The 21,560-nt window shown below is 42.1% G+C and overlaps 1 protein-coding gene across 5 annotated transcripts in view; it reads left to right on the top strand.

Moving 5' to 3' along the window:
* lrrc31 (leucine rich repeat containing 31) overlaps positions 1 to 21,560 on the top strand; it is a 251,951-nt gene that overhangs the window by 36,841 nt on the left and 193,550 nt on the right. For all 5 annotated transcript variants that reach the window (XM_059991201.1, XM_059991177.1, XM_059991193.1 and 2 more), the window contains exon 5: positions 11,637 to 11,870. In XM_059991201.1, the coding sequence (XP_059847184.1) occupies positions 11,637 to 11,870 (234 nt within the window). The remainder of the gene's footprint in view (positions 1 to 11,636; positions 11,871 to 21,560) is intronic.

Below are 21,560 nucleotides of genomic sequence, written 5' to 3'. Positions count from 1 at the left end.
ACTTCCTTTTTCTTTATTCAAATTGAATAAACAGATAACTAATCCTATAATTAGATATACATTACGAATTTGGTTTCAATTTCGTAAATTTTTTGGTTTGAATAAATTTATTTTATCATGTCCTATAATATCTAATTATTTTTTTCGGCCTTCATCTATGGATCAAGCTTTTCTTTTATGGAAAACAAAAGGTATAACATGTTTTAGTGATCTGTTTCTGGATGATAACATTATGTCCTTTGAACAGCTATCTAATAAATATAATTTACCTAAAACCCATGTTTTTTTAGATATTTGCAAGTTAGAAATTTTTTGTATAATGAGTTACGGTCTTTTTCGAAAGAATGTCCATTGGACATTACATATAGAATTTTAGCCCTTAATCCTTATCAAAAGTAGCCATCATTTATAAGATGATCATGAATTTACAGTTAGATGTATCAGAAAAAATTAAGAAGGAATGGCAAGAAGAGTTGCATTGTCCTATATCTACTGAGCAATGGGAAAAAAATTTATTATTGGTAAATTCGTCCTCTATTTGTGCTAAACATGCCCTAATACAATTTAAGGTTGTACATAGAGCTCATATGTCTAAGGATAAACTGCCTCGATATTATTCTCATCTTAACTCAACCTGCGATAGATGTCATTCTGATGTTGCTTCATTGACTCATATGTTCTGGTCTTGTCCTTGTTTACAAAATTATTGGAAAGGTATTTTCAGTATTATTTCAAGAGTTTTAAATATTAATTTTCAACCGCATCCTCTTACTGCAATTTTCGGTTTATCAATGACGGATAATAATCGTTTATCCGCTTCATCTCAACGAATGATTGCATTTGTTACATTAATGGCTAGAAGATCTATTTTATTGAATTGGAAAGAAATTAATCCTCCAACTGTATTTCAGTGGTTTTCTCAAACTATTTCTTGTTTGAGTTTAGAGAAAATTAGAAGTGTGGTTTTTGATCCTTCAGTTAAATTTGAAGAAACTTGGAGACCTTTTATTCAACATTTTCACATGAGTTGAATTGTCTTTTCCTAAACCTTACTTATATTATCCTTAATTAATTGGATGGAGGTTCGGAGTTATTGGCACTACTGTATATGTACTTAATATTATTCAATGGCCCATGTTGGTTAGTGTTTTTTTTGTTTTTTTTTTCTCTTTTTTTGGGGTTTTTCTTTTTTTTCTCTTTTTACTTCTTTGTTCATTAATGTTCTGAGTTTGAGAGGTTATATATTTTTATTATTATATATCTGAATGTCTATTTAAACTATTAATTATGTACTCAAACATTTTGTATTCATGTTTCATTTATGTTTGTTTAAAACTAATAAAAAGATTTAAAAAGAAAAAAGAAAGAAAGCAAACTTACACCAGAATTGGCCAAACAATGTCACGATGTATTTTCAAACACTGCATCCAGAACCTTCAGCACTGTGAAAGATAAACCGGGCCTTCTGGTGGTAAGTCGGTTGCAAGAGCTGCCAGTGATTATGATGCTTCTCAAGGTCATAGCTAATGCTGGACAAAAAATCGGGACATTAATTGACTTGGCTTCAGACACCAATTATATAACCCACATGGCAGCAAGCAGACTGAACCTCGGAAGTGAGGAAATCACTCTCATTATCCATGGAGCTTGGGGGATGAAGATTCAAGTGGAGTCAAAGTGATACCTTCTGAAAATTATAAACACTCTCAAGAGCACTCTCAAATCACACCAATTGGTTTGTTATGGACTAGACAGCATTGCAAACGTCCACAAATATGTGACACCGAATCAACTGCAGAAATTCTTCCCAGACATACCGCTTGATGAACTTGTGATACCCAGAGAAATAGATTTACTCATAAGCCCTAGAGAAGGTCAGCTAGCGCCTCAGAGAACCAGAGTTGTTGGAGACCTTGTGCTGTGGGATGGACCACTGGGGAAAATGGTCGGAGGAGCACATCCTGATCTCTTTGAGGAGCTGTCTGTGCCGGCTCACATGTCCAAGACACATTTTGCAAGGTCAATGAGAATGGCTGCTGTAAAATACGAGGAGCTCACCAGCAGAGTCCCAGAGCAACTTTCACCAAACAGACAGGATGGCATCAAGCTCCAGAAATCAGGTACTTCAACCACCAACCGGGACTTCCTAGAGTGGTGGAAGTGGAATAGTATTGGAGCAGCATGCGAGCCAGAATGTGGGGGTTCCCACTATGGAAACTGCCAGTTGGGCGACAAAGGAATGACTCTTAATGAAGAGAGGGAACTTGAAGTTGTAAGAAGAGGCCTCACCTATGTCACAGGTGACCGCCACAGCAAGGAACCACATTGGCATGCCAGATATCCTTGGTTAGAAGATCCAGATTCCTTGCCAAACAATAAAAGAACAGTCGAGGCTACATTTCTCAGGACCGAAAAGCAACTAGCCAAAGAACCTGAGTGGAAAGATGCCTATACTGCTCAAGTACATTATATGGTCGATCGAAGGGCTGCAATGAAATTGTCCAAAGACACAGTCATCAACTGGAACAGGCCAGTCTGGTATGTGAGTCACCTTATTGCTCCGAACCCACACTCTGTCACGACCCCAGTGAGACTTGTGTGGCACAGCAGCTAAAAGTTCAGAGGTGTGAGCTTGAACGACCTGCTGATGAAAGGTCCAGACGTCATCAACCAGAATCACACTGTCCTACTCAGATTCAGGAGTGGAGTATGCGCTGCTCTGGGTAACATAAAAAAGATGTACAATTCAGTTTTGTTGGAAGATCGAGAAGTGCACCTGCATAGATTCCTTTGGCGAGACTCTGAGGACAAGGAGCTGGGGGAATATGCAATCACAAGAGTGAACATCGGAGATAATCCAGCAGGGTGCATTGTGAAACTGCTAACCTCCCTCCTTTCATCCACCTCAAAGAAGAGCAGCAGGTGCTCCAACACAACAGCTACGTTGGTGATATTCTCACATCCCACAGCAGCTGAAATCCATCACAGCAAATGTGGAGCAAATCCTGAAGGCCGGAGGTTTCGAGCTCAAGCCTTGGGTCTTTTCTGGGAAAGTGGGAGGAAAGAGTGCCATGACAAGCTGGAGAAGTCCAAGGCAGAAACCATGGTCTTGCCAAACCAAATGCGCGATGATGACAACAAAGCACTTGGCTTGGGCTACATAGTAGAAAAGGACGAGCTTCATTTCATGACTGCAATCAATTTCTTGAAGAGAAAGAAAAAAATGAGACTTTGCCAAGGCCTTCTACAAGAGCAAATCAAAGACCAGACGCCAAACCCCCTGACATGAAGAGAACTGCTCAACCAAGTATCAGGGCTGTATGACCCATTTGGCATGGTAACTCCTGCTAAGCAGAAGGGAGCTATTCTGGTACGAAGAGCATTCCAAGAAGTCAAAGATGGATGAACTTCAGATTATTCGGGAGGCAGAGGCAGAAATAGACAGGAGTTTCAGGGAGGTAGTCACCCCTAGGAGTCAGGAGACAGGTAGTTGGATGACTGTCAGGAGAGGGAAGGGGAATAGACAGGAAGAGCAAAACACCCCTGTGGCCGTTCCCATCAACAATAAGTATACAGTTTTGGATACTGTTGGTGGGGATGACCTACCAGGAACAAGTTGCAGTGGTTGCGTCTCTGGCACCGAGACTGGACCCTCAGCTCAGAAGGAAGGAGGGAAAAGAGGAGAGCAGTAGTGATAGGGGATTTGATAGGGGGACAGATAGGAGGTTCTGTGGAAGAGATCGAGAATCCCAGATGGTCTGTTGCCTCCCTGGTGCCAGGGTCCGTGATACCTCGGATCGAGTTCTCAATATTCTCGAGGGAGGGTGAGCAGCCGGATGTTGTGGTCCATGTAGGGACCAATGAGGTGGGTAGGCAGAGTGAGGAGGTCCTGAAAGGTGAGTATAGGGAGCTAGGTGCCAAGTTAAAGAACAGGACCTCCAGGATAGCAATCTCAGGATTGCTACCAGTGCCACGTGCAGGTGGGTTTAGAAATAGTAAGATAGTGCAGATCAACATGTGGCTGAAGACATGGTGCAGGAGGGAGGGCTTCAGATTTATAGATAATTGAGCAGTTTTCCAGGGAAGGTGGGACCTGTTCTGGCGAGACGGTTTACATCTGAACTGGAGGGGGACAAATATTCTTGCAGGTAGGTTTGCTAGAGAGGCTCCAGTGGATTTAAACTAGATGTGTGTGGGGGGGGGGGGGAGGAGGGGAACCAGAGGGTAGGAACAGATGTATGGGAGAAGGAAGAAAAAGAAGACAGTAAAGTTCTTTGTACTGTTGCAGATAAACAGAAAGGAAGAGGTGGAGAATTTCTTAAATGCATTTATTTTAATGCTAGGAGCATTGTAAGAAAGGTGGATGAGCTTAGAGCATGGAAGTATGATGTTGTAGCTATTAGTGAAACATGGTTGCAGGAGGGGTGTGATTGGCAACTAAATATTCCTGGATTTTGTTGCTTCAGGTGTGATAGAATCGGAGGGACAAGAGGGGGAGGTGTTGCGTTGCTTTACAGAGAAAATATTGCAGTGATGCTCTGGCAGGATATTAGAGGGCTTGTCTAGGGAGCCTATTTGGGTGGAATTGAGGAATGGGAAAGGTGTAGTAACACTTATAGGGGTGTATTATAGACCACCTAATGGGGAGCAAGAATTGGAGGAGCAAATTTGCAAGGAGATAGCAGATATTTGTAGTAAGCTCAGGGTTGTGATTGTGGGAGATTTTAATTTTCCACACATAGACTGGGAAGCTCATACTGTAAAAGGGATGGATGATTTGGAGTTTGTAAAATGTGTACAGGATAGTTTTTTGCAGCAATACATAGAGGTACCAACTCGAGAAGGAGCAGTGTTGGATCTTCTGTTACGGAATGAAATAGGTCAGGTGACAGAGGTATGTGTTGGGGAGCACTTGTAACCAATTATTGCTCTTGTGTTTCCATTGTTTAAAAAGGGTTCTAAGAGTAAACCTAGCAATTATAGGCCTGTCAGTTTGACGTCAGTGGGGGTAAATTAATGGAAAGTATTCTTAGAGATGGCATATATAATTATCTGGATAGACAGGGTCTGATTAGGAACAGTCAACATGGATTTGTGCATGGAAGGTCATATTTGACAAATCTTATTGAATTTTTTGAAGAGGTTACGAGGAAAGTTGACGAGGGTAAAGCAGTGGATATTGTCTATACAGACTTCAGTAAGGCCTTTGACAAGGTTCCACACGGAAGGTTAGTTAGGAAGGTTTAATCGTTAGGTATTAAAATTGAAGTAGTAAAATGGATTCACCAGTGGATGGATGGGAGATGCCAGAGAGTAGTGGTGGATAACTGTTTGTCAGGTTGGAGGCCGGTGACTGGTGATGTGCCTCAGGGATCTGTACTGGGTCCAATGGTGTTTGTCATATACATTAATGATCTAGATGATGGGCTGGTAAACTGGATTAGTAAGTATGCAGATAATACTAAGATAGGTGGCATTGTGGATAATGAAGTGGGTTTTCAAAGTTTGCAGAGAGATTTAGGCCGGTCAGAAGAGTGGGCTGATCGATGGCAGATGGAATTTAATGCTGAGGTGTGTGAGGTGCTACATTTTGGTAGGAATAATCCAAATAGGACATATATGGTAAATGGTAGGGCATTGAAGAATGCAGTAGAACAGAGTGATCTAGGAATAATGGTGCATAGTTCCCTGAAGGTGGAATCTCATGTGGATAGGGTGGCGAAGAAAGGTTTTGGTATGTTGGCCTTTATAAATCAAAGCATTGAGTCTAGGAGTTGGGAGGTAATGTTAAAATTGTACAATGCATTGGTGAGGCCAAATTTGGAGTATTGTGTACAGTTCTGGTCACCGAATTGGAAAGATGTCAACAAAATAGAGGGAGTACAGAGAAGATTTACTAGAATGTTACCTGGGTTTCAGCACCAACGTTACAGGGAAAGATCGAACAAGTTAGATCTTTATTCATTGGAGCGTAGGAGGTTGAGGGGGGGACTTGATAGAGGTATTTAAAATTATGAGGGGGATAGATAGGAGTGACATGGATGGGCTTTTTCCATTGAGAGTAGGGGAGATTCAAACAAGAGGACATGATTTGAGAGTTAGGGGTCAAAAGTTTAAGGGTAACACGAGGGGGAATTTCTTTACTCAGAGAGTGGTAGCTGTGTGGAATGAGCTTCCAGTAGAAGTAGTAGAGGCATGTTTGGTATTGTCATTTAAAGCAAAATTGGATAGGTATATGGACAGGAAAGGAATGGAGGGTTATGGGCTGAGTGCGGGTCAGTGGGATTAGGTGGGAGTAAGTGTTCAGCATGGACTGGAAGGGCCAAGATGGCCTGTTTCCATGCTGCAATTGTTATGTGGTTATATGGTTATAAGACACATGGGACATAGCACTCTCAGGAGTATGTTCAACTTGGCAAGGTTAAGTTCACCAGGGCACTGACTCCCCCATGCTTCACTGAGGAACCCTGGGCAATCACGTTCTCTGATGAAAGCTTCTATGGAGCAGTGATGTACCTAAGGTTGAACTTGGACCAGGGTTCAATCATCTGGCTGGTGGAGTCTAAAGCCAAATTAACTCCCTTGGATCACAAAGGTGATGCTGTCAAAGCAGGGATGTGTGGAGCAGTGTTTGCCTATGCCTGAAAAAGTGCTTTGAGCTGCATGGCCGAATCCAAGTTGGGAGGTGGTACCATTTCGTTGATAGCCAAACAGTCCTTGGTGCAATACAGTGTGAAAGCTATGGCTGTCAAACATTCTTTGCAAAGAATCAGAGAGATTCAAAACAGCACAAGGATCCAGGACTGGCGGTGGATTCCTGGTCCGCAAAATATTGTTGCTGTACAGTCAGCCCTCCTTATCCGCGGGGGATTGGTTCTGGGACCCCTCGCGGATACCAAAATTCACGGATGCTCAAGTCCCTTATTCAACCTGTCTCAATCCAGTGGACATTAGGACCCAGTGGAACCCCAGACCTTATTCAACCTGTCTCAATCCAGTGGACCTTAGGACCCAGTGGAACCCCAGACCTTATTCAACCTGTCTCAATCCAGTGGATCTTAGGACCCAGTGGAACCCCAGACCTTATTCAACCTGTCTCAGAGCGGAGAACATTAGGACCCCGGCGCCAGAGCTTTGAAAATGCAGTGTTTCTGTTCACAAAAATAATCACGATCACGATTGAAAATAAAGTGGAAATAATAAAGCAATCGGAAAGAGGTGAAACGCCATCGGTCATTGGAAAAGCGTTCGGCTACGTCGGTCAATGATCAGAACAATTTTCAAGGATAAAGTGAAAAAGGCTCTGTGATTACTAAGCAATGCAGTAGTTTAATTATTAGTTTTTGGGGTTTTGAGTTTTTGATCCTCCATGTCAACCTGGCAGGGTGGAGAGTGCACTAGGGAGCGAACTGTCCTGAGTCCCGAGAACTTCTGTTCCCGAGCCCGGCGCTGAAACATACGTTCTTAAGTGTTTTATATGTATAGAAAGGTAAAATATATACTATATACTAAGACAAACATTTGACTAACTGACACTAAATAATACCCGATGTACCTGTTCCGACTTACTTAGTAAGAGAACTTCCGATATTTTTCTATTCTGATGCACGATAACCCACGCACATCCTCCCGTATACTTTAAATCATTTTGTGATTACTTATAATACCTAATACAATGTAGATGCTTTGTAAAATGGTTGTTATACTGCATTGTTTGGGGAATAATGACAAGAAAAAAGTCTACATGCTTGAACAACAAGTGCTGGAAGAGCACTTTTGGGTTTTCGCAATTCGTGGTTGGTTGAATTCACGCATGCAAAATCTGCGGATAATGAGGGCCGACTGTAATCACCAGAGGAGTCAGCCCTCCACATCCAGAGTGGCAAAATGGGCCAAAGTTTTTGAGTTTGCCAGTGAGTGAGTGGCCAATGAAATCAACCAAAGAACTAGCAGCCACTGCCAGGGAAAGCATCAACAAGTTGCAGAAGAAGGCATTTGTTGCTGCTTTGACAAGGGCCAAGGCAAAGAAACAAGAACCAGCCCAAAAACAGTACCAGGTCAAAACAGAACAACGGAGACCGCCTGCAACGTCAGCCATCCAAAGCCTTGTGGACATCAAGTGGTTCAGTGCTTTAACTCAACTAGTCAAAACAATTGCATGGATCTGGAGAGCAGCAAAAAAATTAATTGGACAAAATCAAGGCATGTGATTTATTATTACAATGGGATAAGCGTCCTTAAGATTAAACAGGATTGGGAGAAGGAACTCAATTTGACTTTTATATGAGAGGATTGGATGTGGATTCTGAAGCTGGTTAACTCTTCTTCGAACTGTGCTAGTCATTCACTGATTCAGTTTAAATTTGTACATCGTTACCATTTGACGAAGGAGAGACTTTCTAAAGTATTTCCCAATGTTGACAAGTACTGTGATAGATGTAAAACTGAGATAGCTACACAGACACATATGTTCTGGTCATGTTCTATATTAAAACAGTTTTGGAAGTCCGTCTTTTCGACAATTTCTAAAGCACTCAGAATCAACTTACAACCTAATAAATTGACTGTACTTTTTGGGATAATTCCTCAAAATATCCATGGTATTTCTGTGTCTGACCAACATGTTATTCCATTTGTTACATTGATAGCTAGGAGGACTATCTTGTTGAAATGGAAGGATACATCAGCTCCTACTTTGTCACAATATTTCTGTCAAGTGATGCTGTGTCTTAGCTTGGAGAAAATTAGAAGTCGAACCTTTGAACCTTTATTTGATTTTGAGAAGATTATCATTTCAGTTAACTGATAGATTTCCTCCACGATCTAAGTGTAAATTTTTTTTTGATATATCTTTCTTTTGTTGGCAGTTTGATGTTTATTTTTAGAAGCTTTCTGTATGACGCATGGCTCCGGGGTTGTACCCCCAATGGGTTTCTTTTTTTTTCTCATTTTTCTTGCTTAGTAGGGTTTTCTTTTATTCACAAAAATTTTCAATCTTTAAGATATTTTTTTTTGAGGCATTGTAAGTGTTACATCGATGTACCTGTGTTATTTTTGAATAATAATAATAATAATAATAAGAAGAAGATTTGAAAAGAAAAAAAAATCAAATCTGAGGAGCAAACGGAGTTGGGAGTCCTAATGCAGGATTTTCTAAAGGTTGATATGCAGGTTAAGTAGGTGAAGAAGGAAAATGAGATGTTGGCATTCATTTCAAGAGGAGTAGAATATAAAAGCAAGTGTGTAATGTTGAGAATTTATAAAACACTGGTGAGGCATTGGAGTATTGTGAGCAGTTTTGGGCCCTTTATCTAAGTGTAACTCTTGCTTCGGCTAGCGGCTTAATATAGGGGGTGATAGCCCCCGGTCCGGCCAAACTTAAGAAATCTCATTTGGATGGATGCTGCGTGATATGTCCCCTGTTACAAATCAGTACCCCGAACTAACAAACAGTACACAATATATGATTAAACAATTAAGCTTTATAACTCTTTCATTGACTATATGGTTAGTAAAGAAAATGGGAAAAAAAAGAAAAAGGGCCCAATCTTATCAAACAGTCTGCTGCGCAATGTTGGAGCTCACTGATAAGCTGATCGTCCACCATCGACGTCCTCCGATCATCACTGCCCTTCGGACTCTCACTCCAAGTGCACCCTGTCTGGCGGTCTACCAACTTTCTCCATTCGCTTCTTCTCTCCTCATCTCTCCCTGGCAAAAGTCAATGGAAATCTCTCTTCCAGACTCACAAGAAAGAACAACAGCATTCCAAACCCATATCTCTAGTCATAACCCAAACATTGCTGCTACAGAGAAACCATTACATTATCAGTGATACTTTACAGCATGTTACAGAAGAAAGAATGTGCTGATGTTGGAGAGGGTTCAAAGGAGGTCAGAAAAAAGGCTTGTTATATGAGAAGCGTTTGATGTTCTGCCCTGCGCTCAGAGGAATTCTGAAGTATGAGGGGTGGCCCAATTGAAATGTATTGATGAAAGGCCTCGATAGAGTGGATGTGGAGAGGATGTTTCCAGTAGTGAGGGGGTCTAGGACCAGGGGACACAGCCTCAGAATAGAGGGGCATCCTTTTAGAATGAAGATGAGAAAGAATTTTTTTAGTCAGAGAATGGTGAATCTATGGAATTCATTGCCACAGGCAGCTGTAGAGGCCAAGTCATTAGGTATATTTAAGGCAGAGGGTGATAGATTTCTGATTAGTCAGGGCATGAAGGGATATGTAGCAAAAGCAGGAGATTAGAGCTGAGAGGAAAAACCGATCAGCCGTTATGAACTGGTGGAGCAGACTCAGTGGATCAAATGGTCAAATTCTGCTCCTGTATCTTATGGTCTGGTATTTTATGAGTGCACTGTGGCTCAGAGGAACATTGTTTCAGTTGAATTTATTTCTGTACAGTCAGATGACAATAAACTTGAACTTGTTCAGATACATGTTAAATGTTGTTATTGTTTCAGCCGACACTACCACCTCTGGCAACTCATTCTAGATACCTGCTACTCTATGTTGGAAAATTTGCTTCTCAAGTCTTCCTTTCCCATTAAACCTAGATTTCGATGTTTGGCAAGGCAAGCTCTGATTTGGGGTTAGTCGGGATGGTTTTATGCAACTGAAAAAATTAAAACTTGTTTTTCAAGAGGTGACTATTTGAGAGCTTTTGACAAGATTCTGGGTAGTAGGTTGGTCTGTAAAGTTGAGATGACATTGAATTTAGCGTGACCTAACCAATTAGATACAAAACTGGAAGTGACTGGGTGTTAATAGAGCAATGGTTTAAGATTGGAGGTCTGTCATCAGGGGTGACCCACAACAATCAGTGCTGGATGACCTTATTGATTATTGATTGTTGCTTATTGATTGTCTTAGAGATTTCTCTTATGATTGCAACATTCTGTTGGACATTGATAATTAAAATGCTGCAAGTCTGTTTCCCTTGTTCATTGGAGAGACCTTGATCGCAGCGAGTTCTAGGCCTCAAGTTGCAGGCTTGCCTGTTGCAGCAGTCCAGGAGAAGAGATGCTGGAAGCAGTGTAGTGGGCATCTGGGCTGGTTTGGGGGTGGCCCTCTCCTGTTGGGGCTGCTATCCAGTGTTTGATCAGTGGAATGACAAACTGGATTGTGTGCATGCGCACTGCTGAGAACTGCTTGTTCTTGCCAATAATACCTATATATCATCAAATTACAGGACATATCACTTGGGGACTTGAACTACATATTTTTTGTGTGACCTTTATGTTTACTTGCTATCTTATATGTGCTATATGTGCCTTGTATTGTGTATGGCTGTACACCAGAGGAATGAATTTTCATTTGGTTGTACTTATGGGGTTTATATATGGTTGAATGATAATTAAACAAACTAAATTTAGTGGCCCCTAAAGGGTACCTTTTCACCCAGAAGGTGGTGGGTACATCGAATGATCTGCCAGAGGTAGAGGAAACTGGACGTACCTATCAAGATTGGTAGTATCATGTGAATGAAACAGATTTAGTATTTTAGTGTTAACTCTTTCTCTCTACCGATTTTGGCTGACCTAAATATTGGCAACAATTTCTATTTAGTTTTGATTTTCTGCATCTGCAGTATTGTTCCTTGGGAATATTATTTTGTATTTTTAGATTCCAAACATCAGAAGACAGAAAGTATCAAACAGTCAAGGTCGCCCTTCGACCTGATCGTGAACCAGATATGGAGAAATAAATCTTTGACAGAGAGATGGCCACAGTCATCAGTATCCCGTTTTTTCAAATTGTCTGATAATTCTACTAAAACTGACTGCTCTACAGGAAGGGATGGACTGGAAGAAATGTCACTGGATTCTGAAGCCAATGAAAACATGTCAACAATTTCAGGTAATTACAGTCCTGCGTAAAAGTCTTAGGCACATATATACAGCTAGGATGCCTGGGACTTTGGCATGGTACTGTAGCAATTTTATGTATTACACTGTATGGCTGCCATTAAAAAAAGCAAATTTCATGACATGAGTGATGATAAACCTGATTCTGATAGGGGTCTCTAATGTGGACTGAGAGTGGAGAGGGGACAGGGAGAGGGGAATCATGTTTGGGGAAAAAGTGGAGGGAGCAGGAATGACTGAAGAGATTTTTTTTATGATTTTAAAAAATCCAGTTGTTTGGAACCAAATGACCTTGTGTAGTGTCTCACAGCTGGGTGGGTCTGCACCAGTGCCATCCTTCCTCGCCTCAGCACTCCTTCTCTGCCACCTGTCCCCAGCCCTTCCACAGTGCTCCACCCACCATTCCCAACATCCATTGCTCCCACCAGGTTTACAGTGTCTGTCAAAAGTACTCACTCCCCCATCCCCCCTGAAGTTTTCATGTTCTATTGTTTAACAATATTGAATCACAGTGGATTTGATTTGACTTTTTGGCACTGATCAACAGAGAAAGGCTTTTCCATGTCAAAGTGAAAACAAATCTCCACAAAGTGATCTAAATTAATTACAAATATAAAACACAAAATAATTGATTGCGCAAGTATTCACTCCTTTCAATTCAGCATTTAGTAGATACATGTTTGGCAGCAAGTACAACCTTGAATATGTGTAGATAGGGCTATATCAGCTTTGCTCATCTGGACACTACAATTTTTCCCCATTCTTTACAAAACTGCTCAAGCTCTGTCAGATTTCATGGGGATTGTGAGTGAACAGCTCTTTTGAAGATCAACCACAAATTCTCAATTGGATTGAGGTCTGTAATCTGACTTGGCTACTCCAGGACATTAACTTTGTTTTTAAGCCAATTCTGTGTAGCTTTGGCTATGTGCTTGGGGTCATTGTCTTGCTGGAAGTCATAAGTTCTCCCAAGTCACAGTTCTCTTGCAAACTGCATCAGGTTTTCCTTCAGGATTTCCAGTATTTTGCTGCATCACCAGCTTTCCAGGGCCTGCTACAGTGGAGCATACCCACACCATGGTAGCAATGGTGTGTTTCTGATGATGTATGGTGTTTGGCTTATACCAAACATAGTGTTTGAGAAATTACCTAAGGTTACCTATAGCCCTCTATTTTTCTGAGCTCAATATACTTGTCTAAGAGTCTCTTAAAAGACCCTATCGTATTCGCCTCCACCACCGTCGCCAGCAGCCCATTCCACGCACTCACCACTCTCTGCCTAAAAAAAACCAACTTATCCCGATATCTCCTCTGTACTTACATGTGACTTTTTTCAATAGTGGCTTTCTGTTTGCTACTTTTCCATAAAGCTGCGACTGCTGAAGCACCCAAGCAACAGTTGTATGTGTAGTCTCTCCCATCGTAGCCACTGAAGCTTGTAACTCCTCCAGAGTTGTCCTAGGTGTCTTGGTGGCCACCCTCACGAGTCCCCTTCCTGCATGGTAACTCAGTTCTAGACAGATTTCTAGCTGTGCTGTATTTTTTCCATTTCTTTGACAACTGTACTCTAAGGAATATTCAATGACTTGTGCTTTTCAATAACCTTTTTGTGGAGTTGTTTGAAGTGTTCTTTTGTCTTCATGGTGTAATTTTTGCCAGGAGACTGACTCACCAGCAGTTAGACCTTCCAGTTGCCTGTGTATTTTAACCACAGTCAGTTGAAACACCTTGACTGCACACAGGTCTCCAAAAACAGATCTCCATTTAACTAATTATGTGACTTCCAAAACCAAACAAAATTACTAACTGTTCTATTAATTACACTTGCTCTAGACTATGGTCATTGCAATCTGCAACTTGTAATTTCCCTTTGGGAGTTGCACTTTTAATCCATCTGTACAACCTGGTGTGTTTGCAGCATCCTGAAGGTTCATCAAACTGAACTCTTGAGAATGCAGCTATGGCCATTGCTGGAGTAGACTTCAGGCCGGATTGAAATTTAGACTCTGAAGTAGTGGGTCCAGGCCTAGGAGTGTAAAACACACCAATGTTTAACTGATTTAAATGCTGAGCCAGATTTAAAAGGTTAAGGGCAGGGCAAAGGAAAAAAAAATCATAGAAAACCTACAGCACTTTATAGGTCCTTTGGCCCACAATGTTGTGCTGACCATGTAACCTACTCAAGAAGCTGCCTAGAATTTCCCTACTGCATAGCCCTCTAATTTTCTAAGCTCCATGTATCTAAGAGTCTCTGGACATGGACCCCAGGATCTCGCTGATCCTCCACACTGCCAAGAGTCTTACCATTAATGTTATATTCTGTCTTCAAATTAGACCTACTGAAATGAACCACTTCACACTTATCTGGGTTGAACTCCATCTGCCACTTCTCAGCCCAGTTCTGCATCCTATCAATGTCCTGTTGTAACCTCTGACAACCCTCCAGACTATCCCCAACACCTCCAACCTTTGTGTCATCAGAAAACTTACCAATCCACCCTTCTACTTCCTCATCCAGGTCATTTATAAAAATCACAAAGAGGGGGTATCGCAGAACAGATCCCTGAGGCACACCACTAGTCACTGTTCTCCATGCAGAATACGAACCACCTACAACTGCTCTTTGTCTTTTGTGAGCAAGCCAATTCTGGATCCACAAAGCAAGGTCTCCTTGGATCCCATGCCTCATTACTTTCCCTATGAGCCTTGCATGGGGAACCTTATCAAATGCTGTACTGAAATCCATGTACACTACATCCAATGCTCTACCTTTATCAATGTGTTTACTCACATGCTCAAAGAATTCAATCAGGTTTGTAAGGCATGACCTGCCCTTGACAAAGCTATGCTGACTATTCCTAATCATATTATGTCTCTCCAAATGCTCAAAAATCTTGCTTCTCAGGGTCTTCTTCAACAACTTGCTCAACACTGAAGTCAGATTCACTGGTCTATAATTTCCAGGGTTATCTTTACTCCCTCTGTTGAACAAGGGAACAATGTTTGCTAACCTCCAATCCTCTGGTACTTCTCCTATTGATGATGCAGAGATAATTGCTCAAGAATCAGCAGTCTCCTCCCTTGCTATCCACTGGGTATATCTCGTCCATTAGCAAATTTGCAGATGACACAAAGCTGGGTAGTAGTGTGAAATATGAGGAGGATGTTAGGAGAATGCAGGGTGACTTGGACAGATTGGGTGAGTGGGCAGATGCATGGCAGATGCAGTTTAATGTGGATAAATGTGAGGTTATCCACTTTGGTGGCAAGAACAGGAAGGCAGATTGCTATCTGAATGGTTAGGGAAAGGGGAAGCACAGCGAGATCTAGATACCTTGTTCATCAGTCACTGAAAGTGAGCTTGCAGGTACAGCAGGCAGTGAAGAAAGCTAATGGCATGTTGGCCTTCATAACAAGAGGAGTTGAGTATAGGAGCAAAGAGGTCCTTCTGCAGTTGTACAGGGCCCTGGTGAGACCACACCTGGAGTATTGTGTTCAGTTTTGGTCTCCAAATTTGAGGAAGGACATTCTTGCGATTGAGGGGGTGCAGCATAGGTTCATAAGATTAATTCCCAGGATGGTGGGACTGTCATATGTTGAAAGATTGGAGTGACTGGGCTTGTATACACTAGAATTTAGAAGGATGAGAGGGGATCTGCTTGAAACATATAAGATTATTAAGGGATTGGACATGCTAGAGGCAGGAAACATGTTCCTGATGTTGGGGGAGTCCGGAACCAGAGGCCACAGTTTAAGAGGTAGACCATTTAGAACAGACTTGAGGAAAAACTTTTTCACCCAGAGGGTTGTGGATCTATGGAATGCTCTGCCTCAGAAGGCAGTGGAGGCCAATTCTCTGGATGCTTTCAACACAGAAACATAGAAAATAGGTGCATGAGTAGGCCATTCAGCCCTTCGAGCCTGCACCACCATTCAGTATGATCATGGCTGATCATCCAACTCAGAACCCTGTATCTGGTTTCTCTCCATACCCCCTGATCCCTTTAGCCACAAGGGCCATATCTAACTTCCTCTTAAGTATAGCCAATGAACCGGCCTCAACTGTTTCCTGGGGCAGAGAATTCCCCAGATTTACCACTCTCTGTGTGAAGAAGCTTTTCCTCATCTTGGTCCTAAAAGGCTTCACCTTTATCCTTAAACTGTGACCCCTCATTCTGGACTTCCTCAACATCGGAAACAATCTTCCTGCATCTAGTCTGTCCAATCCCTTCCGAGTTTTATACGTTTCAATAAGATCCCCCCTCAATCTTCTAAATTCCAGTAAGTATAAGCCTAGTCGATCCAGTCTTTCTTCATATGAAAGTCCTGCCATCCCAGGAATCAATCTGGTGAACCTTCTTTGTACTCCCTCTATGGCAAGAATGTCTTTCCTCAGATTAGGGGACCAAAACTGCACACAATACTCTAAGTACGGTCTCACCAAGGCCTTGTACAACTGCAGTAGAACCTCCCTGCTCCTGTACTCAAATCCTTTTGCTATGAATGCCAACATACCATTTGCCTTTTTCACCGCCTGCTGTACCTGCATGCCCACCTTCAATGACTGGTGTACAATGACACCCAGGTCTCGTTGCACCTCCCCTTTTCCTAATCAGCCACCGTTCAGATAATAATCTGTTTTCCTGTTCTTGCAACCAAAGTGGATAACCTCACATTTATCCTCATTAAATTGCATCTGCCATGAATTTGCCCACTCACCGAACCTACCCAAGTCACCCTGCATCCTCTTAGCATCCTCCTCACAGCTAACACTGCCACCCAGCTTCGTGTCATCTTTAAACTTGGAGATGCTGCATTTAATTTCCTCGTCTAAATCCTATTTGCCAACCAATTCTCTTTCCACATCAATACCATACCCCCAATACCGTGTGCTTTAAGTTTGCACACTAATCTCCTGTGTGGGGCCTTATCGTCTTTTGAAAATCTAAAATCTAAATGTACCACATCCACTGGCTCTCCCCTATCCACTCTACTAGTTACATTTTCAAAAAATTTCTATAAGATTCGTCAGACATGATTTTCCTTTCACAAATCCATGCTGACTTTGTCCGATGATTTCACCTCTTTCCAAATGTGCTGTTATCACATCTTTGATAACCGACTCTAGCATTTTCCCCACCACTGATGTCAGACTAACTGGTCTATAATTCCCCGGTTTCTCTCTCCCTTTTTTTAAAAAGTGGGGTTACATTAGCCATCCTCCAATCTTCAGGAACTAACCCAGAATCTAAGGAGTTTTGAAAAATTATCACTAATGCATCCACTATTTCTTGGGCTACTTCCTTAAGCACTCTGGGATGCAGACCATCTGGCCCTGGGGATTTATCTGCCTTTAATCCTTTCAATTTACCTAACACCACTTCCCTACTAACATGTATTTCCCTCAGTTCCTCCATCTCACTAGACCCTCGGTCCCTCACTATTTCCGGAAGATTATCTATGTCCTCCTTAGTGAAGACAGAAGCAAAGTAATTATTCAATTGGTCTGCCATGTCTTTGTTCCCTATGATCAATTCACCCGTTTCTGACTGTAAGGGACCACACACACAAAATGCTGGTGGAACACAGCAGGCCAAGCAGCATCTATAAGAAGAAGCACTGTCGACATTTCAGGCTGAGACCTTTCATCAGGACTAACGGCCCGAAACATCAACAGTGCTTCTCCTTATAGATGCTGCCTGGCTTGCTGTGTTCCAACAGCATTTTGTGTGTGTTGTTTGAATTTCCAGCATTTGCAGATTTCCTCGTGTTTGCTCTGACTGTAAGGGACCTAATTTGTCTTGACCAATCTTTTTCTTTTCACATATCTATAAAAGCTTTTACAGTCAGTTTTTATGTTCCCTGCCAGCTTTCTCTCATAATCTTTTTTCCCTTTCCTAATTAAGCCCTTTGTCTTTCTCTGCTGGTCTCTGAATTTCTCCCAGTCCTCAGGTGTGCCACTTTGGCTAATTTATATGTTTCTTCTTTGGACTTGATACTATCCCTAATTTCCCTTGTCAGCTATGGGTGCACTACCTTCCCTGGTTTATTCTTTTGCCAAACTGGGATGAACAATTGTTGTAGTTCATCCATGCGATCTTTAAATGCTTGCCATTGCATATCCACAGTCAACCCTTTAAGTATCATTTGCCGGTCTATCTTAGCTAAATCAAGTCTCATACCTTCAAAGTTACCCTTCTTTAAGTTCAGAACCTTTGTTTCTGAATTAACTATGTCACTCTCCATCTTAATGAAGAATTCCACCATATTATGGTCACTCTTACTCAAGGGGCTTTGCACACAAGATTGCTAACTAACCCTTCCTCATTGCTCAATACCCAAACTAGAATGGCCCGCTCTCTAGTTGGTTCCTCGACATGTTGGTTCAGAAAACCATCCCGCATGCATTCCAAGAAATCCTCTTCCTCAGCACCCTTTCCAATTTGGATCACCCAATCTATATGTAGATTGAAGTCACCCATTATAACTACTGTTCCTTTATTGCATGCATTTCTAATTTCCTGTTTAATGCCATTCCCAACCTCACTACTACAGTTAGGTGGCCTGTACACAACTCCCAACAGTGTTTTCTGCCCCTTATTGTTATGCAGCTCTACCCATATTGATTCCACATCCTCCAGGCTAATGTCCTTCCTTTCTATTGCGTTATTCTCCTCCCTAACCAGCAATGCTACCCCACCTCCTTCTCTTTCCTGTCTATCCCTCCTGAATATTGAATATCCCTGGATGTTGAGGCACATCCAGGATGTTGACCCATCCTTGGTCACCCTGGAGCCATGTCTCTGTGATCCCAACTATATCATATTCATTAATAACTATCTGCACATTCAATGTTACGAATGCTCCTCGCATTGACACACAAAGCCTTCAGGCTTGTTTTTACAACACTCTTAGCCCTTATACAATTATGTTGAAAAGTGGCCCTTTTTTGCTTTTTGCCCTGGATTTGCCTGCCTGCCATTTTTACTTTTCACCTTACTAATTTTTGCTTCTACCCTCATTTTACACCCCTTTGTCTCTCTGCACTTGTTCCCATCCTCCTGCCACATTAGTTTAAATCCTCCTGAACAGCAGTAGCAAATACTCCCCCTAGGACATTGGTTCCAGTCCAGCCCAGGTGCAGACCGTCCTGTTTATACCGGTCCCACCTCCCCCAGAACTGGTTCCAATGCCCCAGAAATTTGAATCCCTCCCCCTTGCACCATTTTTCAAGCCATGTATTCATCTGAAATATCCTCCTATTTCTACTCTGACTAGCACGTGACACTGGTAGTAATCCAGATTATTACCTTTGTGGTCCTACTTTTTAGTTTATCTCCTAACTCCCTAAATTGACCTTGTAGGACCTCATCCTGTTTTTCACCTATATCGTTGGTACCGATGTGCACCACGACCATTGGCTGTTCACCCTCCCATTCCAGAATGTCCTGCAGCTGCTCAGAGACATCCTTGACCCTTGCACCAGGGAGGCAACATGCCATTCTGGAGTCTCGTTTGCAGCCGCAGAAACGTCTATCTATTCCCCTTACAATCGAATCCCCTATCACTATAGCTCTCCCACTCCTTTTCCTTCCCTCCTGTGCCGCAGAGCCACCTCTTTCAAGAATGAGTTAGACAGAGCTCTTAAAGATAGTGAAGTCAAAGGATATGGGGAGAAGGCAGGAACAGGGTACTGATTGTGGATGATCAGCCATGATCATATTGAATGGTGGTGTTGGCTCAAAGGGCCGAATGGCCTACTCCTGCACCTATTGTCTATATTGTCCAGTTCTGGTGACTTATCTAACTTAATACCTTCAAAAGCTCCAGCACATCCTCTTTCTTAATGTGTATACATCCATGTTTCAGTCCACTGTTATAATTGCCAAGTTCCTCTTCACTGGTAAGTACTGAAACAAAATATTCATTACCTCTGCTACCTCCTCCAGTTCCACGCACATGTTTTCACTCTCACTCCTGGTTGGTCCTATTCTCACACGGCTCATCCTCTTGCTCTTCACATACTTGTAGAATGTCTTACTCCAGCTTGCCAAGGGCTTTTCATGGCCCCTTCTAGCTGTCCTAACTTTATACTGGAGCTTCTTCCTGGCACCCTTGTAATTTTCTAAAGCTCTATCATGACCTAGTGTCTTGAACCTTTTGTAAGCTTTTCTTCCTAATTACATTTTCTACATCCTTTGCACACCACGGTTCTTTGACCCTACCATCCTTTCCCTGCCTCAATGGAATATATCAATGCAGAATGCCATGCAAATATTCCCTGATTATTTGCCTAATTTCTGCTGTGCATTTTCCCTGAGAACATCTGCTCCCAATTTATGTTCCTAAGTTCCTGCCCAATAGCATCATATTTCCCCCTACCCCAATTAAATGTTTTCCCAAATTTTCTGCTCATATCCCTCTCCAGCTCTATGGTGAAGGAGATAGAGTTGTGATCACTGCCTCCAAAATGCTCTCCCACCAAGAGATCTGACACCTGACCAGGTTCATTTCCCAATACCGGATCAAGTACAGCCTCTCCTCTAGTTGGCTTGTCTACATATTGGATCAGGAAATCTTCCTGAATACACTTAACAAACTCCATCCCATCTAAATCCCTTGCTCTAAGGAGATGCCAGTCAATATTAGGAAAGTTAAAATCACCCATCACAACAACCTTATTATTATTATTCCAGAGCCTGCCTTCCTATATGCTCCTCGATATCCTTGTTACTATTGGGGGTTTATTTAAAAAAAACACCTAGCAGAGTTATTGCCCCCTTCCTGTTTCTGACTTCCACCCACAATGACTCAGCAGATGATCTCTCTCCATGAATTCCTCCTTTTCTGTAGCTGTGATTCTATCCCTGATTAACAGTGCCGTTCCCCCACCTCTTTTGCCTCCTTCCTTGTCCTGAAACATCTAAAATCCAGCACACTAAGCAGCCATCCAAGTCTCTGTAATGGCCACAACGTCATAATTCCACTTATTGATCCACACTCTTAAGTTCATTTGCCTTGCTTATGATATGAATACTTAATGAATACTTTACTTCAGTATTCACAATGGAAAAGGATCTTGACAATTGTAGGGATGACCTACAGCGGACTGAAAAGCTTGAGCATGTAGATATTAAGGAAGAGGATGTGCCGGGGCTTTTGGAAAGCATCAAGTTGGATAAGTCACCGGGACTAGATGAGATATACCCCAGGCTACTATGGGAGGTGAGGGAGGAGATTGCTGAGCTTCTCAAATGATCTTAGTATCATCAATGGGGACAGGAGAGGTTCCGGAGGATTTGAGGGTTGCAAATGTTATTCCCTTATTCAAGAAAGGGAGTAGAGATAGCCCAGAATAGACTAGTGAGTCTTTCTTCTGTGGTTGGTAAGTTGTTGGAGGAGATCCTGAGAGGCAGGTTTTATGAACATTTGGACTGGCATAACATGATTAGGAATAGTCAGCATGGCTTTGTCAAAGGCAGGTTGTGCCTTATGAACCTGATTGAATTTTTTAAGGATGTGATTAAACACATTGATGAAGGTAGAGCCGTAGATGTAGTGTATATGGATTTCAGCAAGGCACTTGATAAGATACCCCATGCAAGGCTTATTGAGAAGGTAAGGAAGCAAGGGATCCAAGGGGACATTGCTTTATGGATCCAGAACTGGCTTGCCCACAGAA

Source organism: Hypanus sabinus, chromosome 2 (genome assembly GCF_030144855.1).
Source record: "Hypanus sabinus isolate sHypSab1 chromosome 2, sHypSab1.hap1, whole genome shotgun sequence".
Taxonomy (NCBI): Eukaryota; Metazoa; Chordata; class Chondrichthyes; order Myliobatiformes; family Dasyatidae; genus Hypanus; species Hypanus sabinus.
This window is presented reverse-complemented; position numbering and strand designations above follow the sequence as displayed.